Source organism: Mixophyes fleayi, chromosome 1 (genome assembly GCF_038048845.1).
Source record: "Mixophyes fleayi isolate aMixFle1 chromosome 1, aMixFle1.hap1, whole genome shotgun sequence".
NCBI lineage: Eukaryota > Metazoa > Chordata > Amphibia > Anura > Limnodynastidae > Mixophyes > Mixophyes fleayi.
Window position 1 is genome coordinate 87,735,368 of NC_134402.1, and position 12,638 is coordinate 87,748,005.

Sequence of the window (12,638 nt, forward strand, 5' to 3'; positions counted from 1 at the left end):
AGAAATGTTACTCACCTATTGCTAGTGTTAAATCTCTTCTTAAAGCAAACCCAACCAGACGCTGTGACTCCTTAGACATTATGACAGGGAAACCATTGAAGCTGGTTTCATTGATCAAGCTTTCAATATCATCTACAGTCATGTTATCCTGTGTGAGAACTGCAAGTGGAGGATCATTCCTTCGTGGCCTCATCACATCACGAGCCAGAGTTGTGTGAGTGAACTCCTCTTTAGCGTCCAAGAAAGGATAACCATTCAGTCGTATGTGCGATTCATAGATTCCTTCCCGTCCAAAAGCATCTCCTACCCACTTACTGGTCATTACTGCAGCCATCAGTGGAACAATGTATTCTAGACCTCCTGTGAGCTCAAATACAATAACTACGAGTGACACAGTCATTCTGGTTACACCACCTATTCCAAATACAAAAAAGAAACCGGTTTTAGTGTTGAGACGATATAAAAAGTAACAGGATAGCAATCGTAAATAACTTATATATCTCACTTAGGTTCCTGATCAGATATTTGGACAGTATATCTTGAAATTGCAATACTTATTTGATCATTTCTGGGCAACCTTGGTTGTGCTAGATTACATAAAATGATTTCTGCAACTCTAAAGGAACATTGAAAAGACAAAGATTAAGTCCCAGACAAGATCGAAGGACAAAGCCACAAAATATTCCAGTCCGGTGTGTTCTGAAAAGCCTTGATAAGACTATCGCATTAATTGCTCAAACTAAAATGCATCCAAGAGCAGGACCACACAAAGGACATTTATAAATGCGGATTAAATAAAAAAACTTATGTGAGAATTCTAGAATCTTGATGAAGTAATTCTTGGTTAAGTTTTTACTTTGGTTCTTCTTTACACCACATTTACAAAGGGGCCACAAAGCGCTTATATATTACAAATGAGTCACAGATTTACATATGCTCCTCTTTAAGGAAGTATATTCAAAACAAGAAAAGTCATCTGTGTCAGAACAACAGATAAATAAGGACCCCTGGTCAATCCTTCTCTCTCGCCCTATACCTGATGAGAGCGCGCCTTCTAACAAGCTTATCTCCCACATCTTGGCAGCTGCTAAATCCCTAATAGCAAATCAGTGGAAAGACCCTAGGGCTCCCTCTATGCAGGAACTACGGTCCTACATATGGCATGTCGCAAGCATGGAAAGTATAACGTGCCACCTTCATGAGAAATCATATAACTTCAATAAAATATGGGCTCCGTGGTACTTATTAGAAAGCCGAAGCTCTATCCAGTACAGCTCCCCCTCCTGCAGTTGGAATATAGCTCCTGGGCCACCTCCAGATCCCCTAGGTTGGATGTGGTGCACTGCTGGTGAGTAACGTATGTCTATTATTTTTTTCACCAATTTAAGCGTGTGGTTTAGCTTTTCCTAGCAATGTTCCATGTCTACTTATTAGCAATATTGTTAATAGTATTTGTGCCTTTCTACCTCCCATCCCTCCTCCTCTTTCCCCCCTCCCCAACTGATATAATGTATATAACACAGAGGAGACACCTCGTATTTTAATACTTTTATGTTCACTATGTTGACTTTTTTTTTCCTGTTGTTTCCTCTTCAAATACAGAGTTTAGAAAAAACCCAAGAAAAATCATAATTTATTTATATAAAAGGCTATGTATTACTGGCTTGAATAATACACATGAAACGCGGAGAGCATCGTTAAACATAAACAGGGGAAATGGGCAGAGTCACAGACAGATTGGTAAACTGGTTTTAAAGCAAATCAGTCACAAAGGTGCATGCCCTGTATCAGATCCTATTAGGATACCAGGTTAACGTTGTGGGAGGGGCTTAATACTTTATTCAGTTGTAACCTGAGTTTCCCCTGCAGCTGCTCAGAATAATGTATTTCATCTGCATAGTTTATATGTAAATATAAATTTTGTGGTTTAAAGATCCTAAACATATCTAAAAAATTGAGATTTTACTGAAGTTCGTTATTTCCATCTAAAACATGAGTTACATACACGGTAAACAATTAAGCGATGTGTGTTTGACGATTGAATGGCTATAGTGCTTTCAGAAACGGATTTTGCCATAAAAGTGCACTTTTCACATGTTCGTTTATACACCATAAACTATAAATATAAAAACTGAAGGAGTCACTATGATTTGTAGGGCTCCATATCTGGCAATCTCTATGTCAAGGTAGACACAGCATACGCTACTTTCCCTTAAGCCAATAGTCTACCGAACTAAAAAATCCAAATGTGGAGAGCAATTTGTAGTTCTGACAAATATATGTAAATGTTTTCAGATTGTGCTGGAGTTCAATATGCATAGAGCAGCACGAGTCAACGGAGGAAGTAGCATTCCCACCTCCCTGCTTGGAATACACAGCAAGATTGTACAGAAAATTAGTTCCACTATGCAATTAAATAGCCAATAATTCTGCATACAACTTATTAATGTCTTTACAATGTGGAGTATTTGTTTTTCCTGTAAAAAAAATGCATACACTTATTAATAAGACAAAGAAGGACAATATTCTTTAACAAATAGGCCCCAGTGACAGAAGTTAAATACAATCTGAGGCTGAACTTTCCCTGCTGTGAAACACACAGGCCCTTTTAGTCACAATGATGAAAAATTTCTATTCAGATGAGAGGATTATTGAATTGTTTAAAACTGAAAGCTTTGGTTATTGTGTTCAACCCTTGTTCATTCACAAGTACCTAAGCCACCGATTTCAAAAGAATGTGTAATTAAATTGGAACATATCCGAAGAACAGAATATTTAACCTTTACAGATCACTCCTTTGATCTGACTCCAGCAGTCATACAGTTTACACAATTGGCCTGTATACAATAAATACCCTCCTCCCATAACAGACTGAAGAAACCAAAAACACAGAAAAGCTGATAATATAATACTACCAATAGTTTAAAATGAAATCTATATCCAGAAACTTGGGCTGTCATTTATAATCCACATAAAACCCATTTATTTTGCACTCTTTTGCAATCTTCCCATATTTTTTAAATAAAATCATTGAATGAAGACTGCTGCTCTTTAGCTTTACCGTACATCTGACGTGAAGTAGCTGAATGCAACATTTAAAAATAGAATTATTTCTGTAACCCCTTGTGACCACTACAGGGCCTGAGAGGCAGAGCGCTGTATTATTGAACATCAATAAAGTTAATGCATCCCAAAAAAATAAATCAAGTTACTCACAATATCTAATTTAGGGCTCAATGTTAACTTGTGGTGTAATTTATCAATGCCCACGCCACAGCAGGGCTTTGTGGTCTCATTCACTAATAAAACTGATGAGTGGTGACATACAGATTCAGTAGGTAGATATGCCTACCCACCATCCTGCAATTCTCTGAAAGGCTGGTGCCAGTTTATGGCTCTTGGAAGTGGTCTTACAGTACAGTGTCTCCCTGCTCAGTTTGAACTTGGATTTAACATTGTTTCCCTTCAGAATGTGCCTTGGACTGTTTTATTCAAAGCACATACACAGAGGGGTAGTTTTTATGTAAGTAGTCCAATAGAAAATAGAACTAAAGCTGTATTGTGAGCGGCCTCTACAGTCACAGAATAATAAATAATAATAAATACAAATAGCATATATTGTCTGTGCATGTGTTATTGACATTCTTATGAGTGTAATTATTATTACTACTACTTAAATCATGTCACATACAGAACAGACATCTTTAAAATATAGAAACATTTCTGTCCTTAGAAAGGTGCCTGTGACTGGCTTGTATTAGCATTGTGCAGTAATAATAGTTAAGCACTGCACACTTACCTAAACAAGCAGCTGCACCAACCATGGCATACAGTCCTGGAGTGATGCAGTCAGCTCCAACCTCACACCACTCCTTGAATATAAACCAGTCATGATGGTAATAAGCCAGCTGTTCCACAGCAATGCCTACAATCCTTCCTGCTATAGCGCCAATTGCCATGCTTGGGATGAACAAGCCTGAAGGAACCTGCAATTAGAGGACAACAGTAAGTAAATACGGCCACTTGGTACAGAGTACTACAAGGTAAGTGAAGAACAAGAAACAAAGACAATCAAGCACTGGGCAGTTCAATATAATATTTTGGGTGATAAAAAAAATGTTTAAGCAACTATCTGAGGTTTTTCTAAAAACAGTGTAACCGCTATGTGGTAAGCCATGCACCACTTTAAAACTGTGGCTCCAACGTGGTAAAGGGCAACAGATATATCAATGTCACAAGATACCAGACATTTTGATTATACATGGTTAAATGGAAAAGTGACAGTGTGACCTGCTTTTTCTGCAGATCGCACATTTTAAAAAATCCACACATGCTGCAATACGAGACATCTGGCCAGAGATCACAGCAGAGACTAGCAGCAAATCCCTGTAGATTCTCCAATTTTGCCCCCTACATATATGGCCAGTGTGGACAGAATGTGCTTGTGTACGGCAAGATTTAGAATGCTATTTGGTACCCTTCAGTGCCTGCAGAGCTTCTTCAAAATTGAATATTTATAGCACAAAAAAGCTTGGGTTTGTTCATATTTAAACAGATCGTTGAAGAGTGTAATCGTCACCTATTTTAAGGTAGAATTTTACAAACACAATTACATTTTACTGTTGGACTAAACCTCCATAAATGCAGGAGCTGTAGTTATCTACAAAGCTTCATCATTGTGACTATGTGAGTTCGTGGCAGATGCCCTGGACTGCTGTACAAAGGTCTTTTAGGCACTAACTGCACACACAGATATTTCAAATCGATATAAAATGTTCTCACTGTAAGCAAATAAATTGACCGAGATTTGAGTTTCAAACAGTTGACAAGATTCGTAAACCTATTCAGTGCTTCTATTATACCAGTGGTGTTTTTCAAAGTCCACACATTTCCCTTAGGTGTGACATAGTAGTCTTAACTTTTAGTACCCCCCCTCCCCCCAAAAAAAACCCAAAAAGCTGAAGAAAAATAAAAAAATGGGCATCTGGGAGTCCTGTGCATAACATGAGCTAATTCTCTACTTATCCTTAAATATTTAATATTGTGGCCCAGTATCAGTTTCTGTAAACATGCATGGGTTTTGAATAGTTTTTTTTAATTCATCCCCACCCCAGTAATTCATGGGAAGTGGTAAATGGGCAGAGACCAATAGGTGATGAATGCGCTAGTGGTCTCTCTCGCCCAGGGCAGTAAAATATCTAGTTTTGGCCCTGGCACTACTACAACAGATTACATTATCCAACAATACTACTACTAGTTACTTTATTAACACCTCTTTCCACAGACTTATTAATGGGTAATACGATGGCAACTTTACATATCCCTAGGTATTATAGTTACTGTTGGCATATTACTCTGGGTTCACTACAAATACTGGAAATATTACTGCTGCTGGAGGAAGTGGCTTGTTATAGTTACTATGACAGCAGCTACTAATGCCTAATCATGTGGAACACACACTTACAGTAAATTATTTTGGTCAATTGTGTTACATGTTAATGTTGCTCCTAACTACTAAAACACTTTTGAAAAAGATATTTAATTAGAGATACACAGGGACTAGAGACTGCTTTCTGCAAGAACTGGTGACTCTGGATGGAAAGGCCTATTTGGCCTTTACATAAATCAGTACCTGAGCACATTACATCTGTAAGGAAGCAAATGCACAATTGTGTAATGTGTGCAATATCTCCCAACATTACAACATCTAGCAGAAGGACAACATGTTCAGATTATTCAAGCAGTAATTAAGTTAATAAAAGTCTGGTCACAGGTAATCCAATCAAGGAACGAACCACAGCATTTTTTCTTCTAACAGACCAAAGTACATACACGCTGCAATGCTGATGTCCAATTAGGCAGTTTTAGATGTCATCAATAATTCATATCAGGGCAGCGATCATCATCTAACACATTGATTGTGCCCATTTGGTACATGTATGGCTATGTCAGACAGCAATCCAGTCACTGGATACACTGCCCTTGTCATGAAAAGCTAAAAATAAATAAAGCTTAGTTTTTACGGTAGCATTCTTTTACATTATTCTTGGTTGTATACACATATTCATTCATGGTGTTAACTGGCTAGATTCACTGGGAGTTAATAAGTGTAACAGTCCAGAGAACAACTGCTTTCATAAATAATTTACCTTGATGCCGAACGTGAATACTGTCATTACGATCTTGAACACAAGCGCCAAGCACAGCTGCCACATGGCCGAGTACACCCCATTGCCAGCAGGCCGGTCAGGGATATCATCCACGATCTTGCCAGCACTAGTGTCATTTTTATAGTCACACAGGGAGGAGGATTCGAGGGGGCCACAGTCTGTGAACAATTCCTTAATCAGCTGGCTGGTGTTGAAGCGAGTGTATGGATTCGGGAAAGCAATGATAGCTGTGATGGCAGCCACCACAATAACCTCTAGCACTGGATACTTCCCAAACTTTGTTGTCTTACGGCGTCTGCACCAGGCGATGTTTGCACGGATAAAAAATGCTCCCCACAGACCCCCAAACACACCCAAAAGAATGAAGGGAATGAGTTCAAATAGGTACCAAGGAGTGTGATATTCCACATAAAAGAGCACGAGACGACTGTTTCCAAAAGGGTTGATTGACCTTAAAATGAAAGCAGCAACCAAAGCTGCAAAGAAAGATCTCCATAATGTCTTCAACGGAAAGTAGTAACTGACCTGCAGAAACAATGACAGACTAATGAAAAACATTTATTTAACTATCAACAATGCAATTAAAGGAGATATTCAAGGGACTCCTCTATTTGTGTGTATATCTATGAAGTGTCTGGGATTTAAGACCCTCTGGATAAGGGTAAAAATAACTGTGTTACACAAGAGATGTTAATATATGTATTACTCCTGTAAATAACATTTGTATTTGTAGTTGTGATGTCCTCACTGCAGTATTCATTGGGAAAACGTGTGTATTTGTAAGGAATAACAAAGCCTTTTTATGTTAGTGTTGCACAGTAGGGTATCAGAAGCCACTGAGAACTTCTGTGAACATAGAAGAATACAAGGCCCTAGGAGGAACCCACATTTTGTGTTCTACACGTTATCCCTTACAGTACAGAAAAGTTTCAATTTGAAAGAAAGGAAGTTGATTGCATGTAGCGCATCTCATATCTATGTGTGTTGTACCTTCAACCATAAATATATATTTTACAGGATATTTCACAAATATTTATATCATGTATTTCTTTATATATACATAAAAGCTTTCTTGGAACGTTATCCTTGTTTACTGAACCTTGTGAGAATTATTACTTATAAAAAAAATTCTCACCTCTTCCAAACTAAAAAGGACTCCACCAATAGGAGCGCCAAATGCTACGGAGACACCAGCTGCTGAAGCTGCCGAAAGAACCTGCAAAACAGAAATTGTAAACATGCATTTGATGGCTGAAAGCTTGTGATGATTATTCAAGCCACTGAGAGAGAGAGTGACAAAGTGACTGATGTTATAGCAGCAGGGGTTGTCACACGCTGGTCAACATGCGGTAATTTAGGGTGTTTTTTGTCAAGTCATTGAGCTGGATTATCCTTCCCATGTCATTGTTTTATATCTCATGCAGAAACATTACTGCGGTAGTATAAGTGCTCGAGGGTGACTTACCTCCCTTTTCTTCGCTTCATTTGTGCTGTACTTAGGAAAGAGGTAAGAGAATATATTTCCACAGCAACAAGCAACATGTACTAAGGGTCCTTCCTTCCCTAAGCTTAGGCCTGAAGCCACAGCAAGTACCAATGTGACCGTTTTGATTAGTAATGTCCATTTGCCCAAATAACCTCTAATGATGAAGCCACTTAAAATGGTTTTAATCTGCAAAACAGAAATAGAACAATGTATTTAATAATGGATATTACAGAGCATTTCTGGTTCTGCAGTTTCTCTTTTTTATTTGAGGTAAATATCTAGTCCTTCTTGTCACACAGCTCAGATTCTATACCAGTGTTGGCTAACCTGCGACACTCCAGGTCTTGTGAAACTACAAGTCCCAGCATACCCTTCTAGCAATAAGCTGCTATATATTGGCAAAGCATGCTGGGACTTGTAGTTTCACAAACACCTGGAGTGTCACAGGTTAGCCAACACTGTTCTATACCCAGTTTTCTTTTTCCCTTTCACTATTTCCCCTACACACATCCTGTGTTCTCCACATGTACATTTACTTGTGACAGCAAAGTCCTTTATTGCTGGTATGCAGTTTTAATTCATTTTTAAATCAAACCTATTGTAGCAATCTAATACAAAAACAGATAACACCCATATAGTGTAGTATGTAGGTAAATATAAACATTTAGGCTTATATGGATGCCCTCAAAACAGTGAAATCTATACACATATAAATAAGATAGGATACAGTAGTTGTCCTAAATCACAAGGCAATTATTTCTCTGGAAGAGACAATTCCAAATTAAACACTCTACTAGTGCAATTTCCTTATAATCTTATTTATTCACATTAAAAACACATACAAACTTATAATAAATTTCTATCTGTCCCGAGATGCTATCCACTTCATGTCCAGGCTGCCCCAAACCACTTCTCCCGCTGCTCCACAGAAGAATGGAACCAGTAACCTTTAGACTTGTCAGAGCAAACTGGAGAAAGTGTCCAATGTGTAGTCACAACTTCGGCAGAGTATGTGGCTATGGGTGCCACCTGTTTTCTGTATTTTAATTTAGATTTTATAAACTTGAGAAGTACAGGCACAAGGTGACTGCAGCCTCTACTATTACAAAGACTTCAATTGATACTAATCCCTTTTAAAATGATTTCAACCATATCATGATATCATCATTATACAGAGGTAATTTAATGAAGAGCCACTCTACTGCACTGTTCTCTTTATTACCATTATAGTAACATGAGAAGTAAAATGCAGTAAGTAGCTATAATAATATATCTGGAGAACTCCAACGATTTGGACAGTGGTGAGGTAATTGGAGTCAGTAGCTGTAGTATACAGAAGAGACCACAGTGAGAAATGAGTATGCCTATATTAGTGAGATATAACACTGGCATCCCTCCTTGCTGGAAACATCCTTAATGCAGGATTATGCATTATGCTCACTTTCCTACAGCAAAACCATAGTAACATTTTAAATGCACTGTCTGAAAATGTTCTGTAAACCAAACAGTGACTAGTTCACTCATATCTAATGATGAAATACAACAGTCTATGTTCTCAGGGATACACGCATTTCAAACAGTTTAACCTCTATTCTGCTAAATATGAGCAGCAGAGAGATGTCTGGTTGAAAAAAATTAAAAAAATAAACAATATAACTCACCTCTGGAATTCCTGAGCCACAAGCATAGGGAGCAAACACTTTCACTAGGCAAACAGCCAAAAAGGCAAAGCTTAGTGCCCAGAAAATGTACATTATGTAGTTCATTATATATGATCCAGGACCCTGCAAATTGAAACCAGACATTACATTATCATTTTTGAACAGTTCTTCAGCACACAAGCTACTTTACAATGAATGCCATTTGTAAAACATGACTATGCTCTCCTGATTTTTCCTAGTAGAGTCAAAGATATTCACTACAGGCAGCTATTTTACCCTTTACAAAAAGTATCATGATAACATAATGCTAAAATGACACATGCAAGGATTAGAACAAACCATTATTTAGGAAGGTCAAAATTGAAAACAATTTCACGTTAAAATGAACTTGCACCCATAGTTAAATCAAGGGCAGTGATTTTGGACAAGTTGTAAAGATGTTCCAGTTAGGCCCTTCTTCCCTATGTAGTTTGGTGGGTTACCTTTGGGTGCTCCAGTTTCTTCCCACACTCCAAAAAACATACTGGTAGGTTAATTGGCTGCAACCAAATTGACGTGTGTACGTGTGTGTGTACGTTAGGGAATTTAGACTGTAAGTGCCAATTGGGCCAGAACACAGTAAATTAATTTATAAAGTAGAGGAATTGAAAAAATACAAAAACAAAAAATAATGAATAAACTGGATAACCTGGCAAGTATTGTTTTAAGATTCCATCAGAATATGAATATTCCAAAACAGACTTACTTCTGCCTGGCCAATTATCAGATCTGCCCATGTCTTCCACTGAGGACACTTGTCTCGTTCTTCAAATGTAGCCTCATTTGATCTCCAACAACACTGTTCATGGTTAAACCAAAACGCAGGCATACAAATCCCTTCCTTCAAATCAGTCATCCAGTCTGCAGCAATGTCTATCAGGCCAGCAAGGGCCCCTGTGCACACAGATCATTGTATGTTCAGAATACAGTTATACCACAGTACAACTTTAGAAGGAATATATATTTTCTTTCACTTTTACAACAGCCTATGTTTAGGTACGTAACCATCGATTATACTTAATTATCATCTGCACACCACTTGTAACATCTAAGGGGAAATCTATAACAGTGGAAAGTAGAGGTAAATGAGCTTTCACATTATATTATAAAATATAGCCATGACATGGTTATAAACAGGAGATAAAAGTGGTGGTATTTTTATAAAAATATTTCACCTCTATTTTAAGCAGAATTTTCCTCCCCTTTTCTAGAATCAGTTGGGTTTTCCCCCTTTAGATGCTAATGCCCATTCTCTGCAAAGAGGGACACATTAAAGGGGCACTGTATAAGGCTAAAATGACAAATGGCTTTTGCCACCAAGCATTAGAAGGAGGATAGACCAGGTAAATTTATACAAGCTCATTTCTGCTATTCTCAAAAAATCAACTTGGAAAAAGCTTATGGAATATTATGGTTATTTTGATATAATTCAGCTAATATACCAAATCATGTTGCAGTATTTATAGTTCTCAATTTCTTACCAATTATAATTTTACAACAATACATTATACAGTACTTTATTCTAAACAATAGCAAAGTAATTAAAAGACATAGACAAGTCCATAAATATTGGGACATCGACAAAATTCTCATATTTTGGGCTTTATACACCACCACAATGGATTTGAAATGGAATAAACACGATGAGCTTTAACTGCAGACTTTCAGCTTTAATTTGAGGGAATTTACATCCAAATCAGGTGAACAGTGTAGGAATTACAACGGTTTCTATATGTGCCTCCCACTTTTTAAAGGGACCAAAAGTAATGGGACAAACTAAACAATCCTACATCAAACTTTCACTTTTTAATACTTTGCTGCAAATACTTTGCAGTCAATTACAGCCTGAAGTCTGGAAGGCATAGACATCACCAGACGCTGGGTTTCATTCCTGGTGATGCTCTGCCAGGCCTCTACTGCAAATGTCTTCAGTTCCTGCTTGTTTTGAGGGCATTTTCCCTTCAGTTTTGTCTTCATCAAGTGAAATGCATGCTCAATCGGATTCAGGTCAGGTGATTGACTTGGCCATTGCATAACATTCCACTTGTTAGCCCAAAAAAACGCTTTGGTTGCTTATGCAGTATGCTTCGGGTGATTGTCCATCTGCACTGTGAAGCGCCGTCCAATGAGTTCTGAAGCATTTGACTGAATATGAGCAGATAATATTGCCCGAAACACTTCAGAATTCATCCTGCTGCTTTTGTCAGCAGTCACATCATCAATAAATACAAGGGAACCAGTTCCATTGGCAGCCATACATGCCCACGCCATGACACTACCACCACCATGCTTCACTGATGAGGTGGTGTGTTTTGGATCATGAGCAGTTCCTTTTCTTCTCCATACTCTTCTCTTCCCATCACTCTGGTACAAGTTGATCTTTGTCTCATCTGTCCATAGGATGTTGTTCCAGAACTGTAATGGCTTTTTTAGATGTTGTTTGCCAAACTCTAATCTGGTCTTCCTGTTGATGTGGCTCACCAATGGTTTACATCTTGTGGTGAACCCTCTATATTCACTCTTGTGAAGTCTTCTCTTGATTGTTGACTTTGACACATATACACCTACCTCGTGGAGAGTGTTCTTGATTTGGCCAACTGTTGTGAAGGGGTTTTTCTTCGGCAGGGAAAAAATTCTTCTGTCATCCCCCACAGTTGTTTTCCGTGGTCTTCCGGGTCTTTTGGTGTTTCTGAGTTCTCCGGTGTGTTCTCTCTTTTTAAGACTGTTCCAAACAGTTGATTTGGCCACAGCTAATGTTTTTACTATCTCTCTGATGGGTTTGTTTTGATTTTTCAGCCTAATGATGGCTTGCTTCACCGATAGTGACAGCTCTTTGGATCTCATATTGAGAGTCGACAGCAACAGATTCCAAATGCAAATGTCACACCTAGAATCAACTCCAGACCTTTTTACCTGCTTAATTGATGATGAAATAAGGAGGGAATAGCCCACACATGTCCATGAAATAGCTTTTGAGTCGATTGTCCCATTACTTTTGGTCCCTTAAAAAGTGGGAGGCACATATAGAAACCGTTGTAATTCCTACACCGTTCACCTGATTTGGAGATAAATACGCTCAAATTAAAGCTGAAAGTCTGCAGTTAAAGCACATTGTGTTAGTTTCATTCAAATTCATTGTAGTGTTGTATAGAGCCCAAAATATGAGAATTGTGTCGATGTCCCAATATTTATGGACTTGACTGTATGTTGCAGAACTTGAAAACATAACTTGGGTTCTGGTCAAAAAAAAAAAGCTAGGAGCTCCTAAATTAGACAAATCCT

The 12,638-nt window shown here is 38.1% G+C and overlaps 1 protein-coding gene across 5 annotated transcripts in view; it reads right to left on the reverse strand.

Annotated features, from left to right (window-relative positions):
- The window catches only part of CLCN3 (chloride voltage-gated channel 3), a 66,693-nt gene that overhangs the window by 10,530 nt on the left and 43,525 nt on the right, over positions 1–12,638 (reverse strand). For all 5 annotated transcript variants that reach the window (XM_075197748.1, XM_075197763.1, XM_075197751.1 and 2 more), the window contains 7 exons: positions 10,063–10,250; positions 9,318–9,440; positions 7,636–7,842; positions 7,306–7,386; positions 6,150–6,695; positions 3,800–3,986; positions 16–414 (listed from right to left, as the gene is read on the reverse strand). In XM_075197748.1, the coding sequence (XP_075053849.1) occupies positions 16–414; positions 3,800–3,986; positions 6,150–6,695; positions 7,306–7,386; positions 7,636–7,842; positions 9,318–9,440; positions 10,063–10,250 (1,731 nt within the window). The remainder of the gene's footprint in view (positions 1–15; positions 415–3,799; positions 3,987–6,149; positions 6,696–7,305; positions 7,387–7,635; positions 7,843–9,317; positions 9,441–10,062; positions 10,251–12,638) is intronic.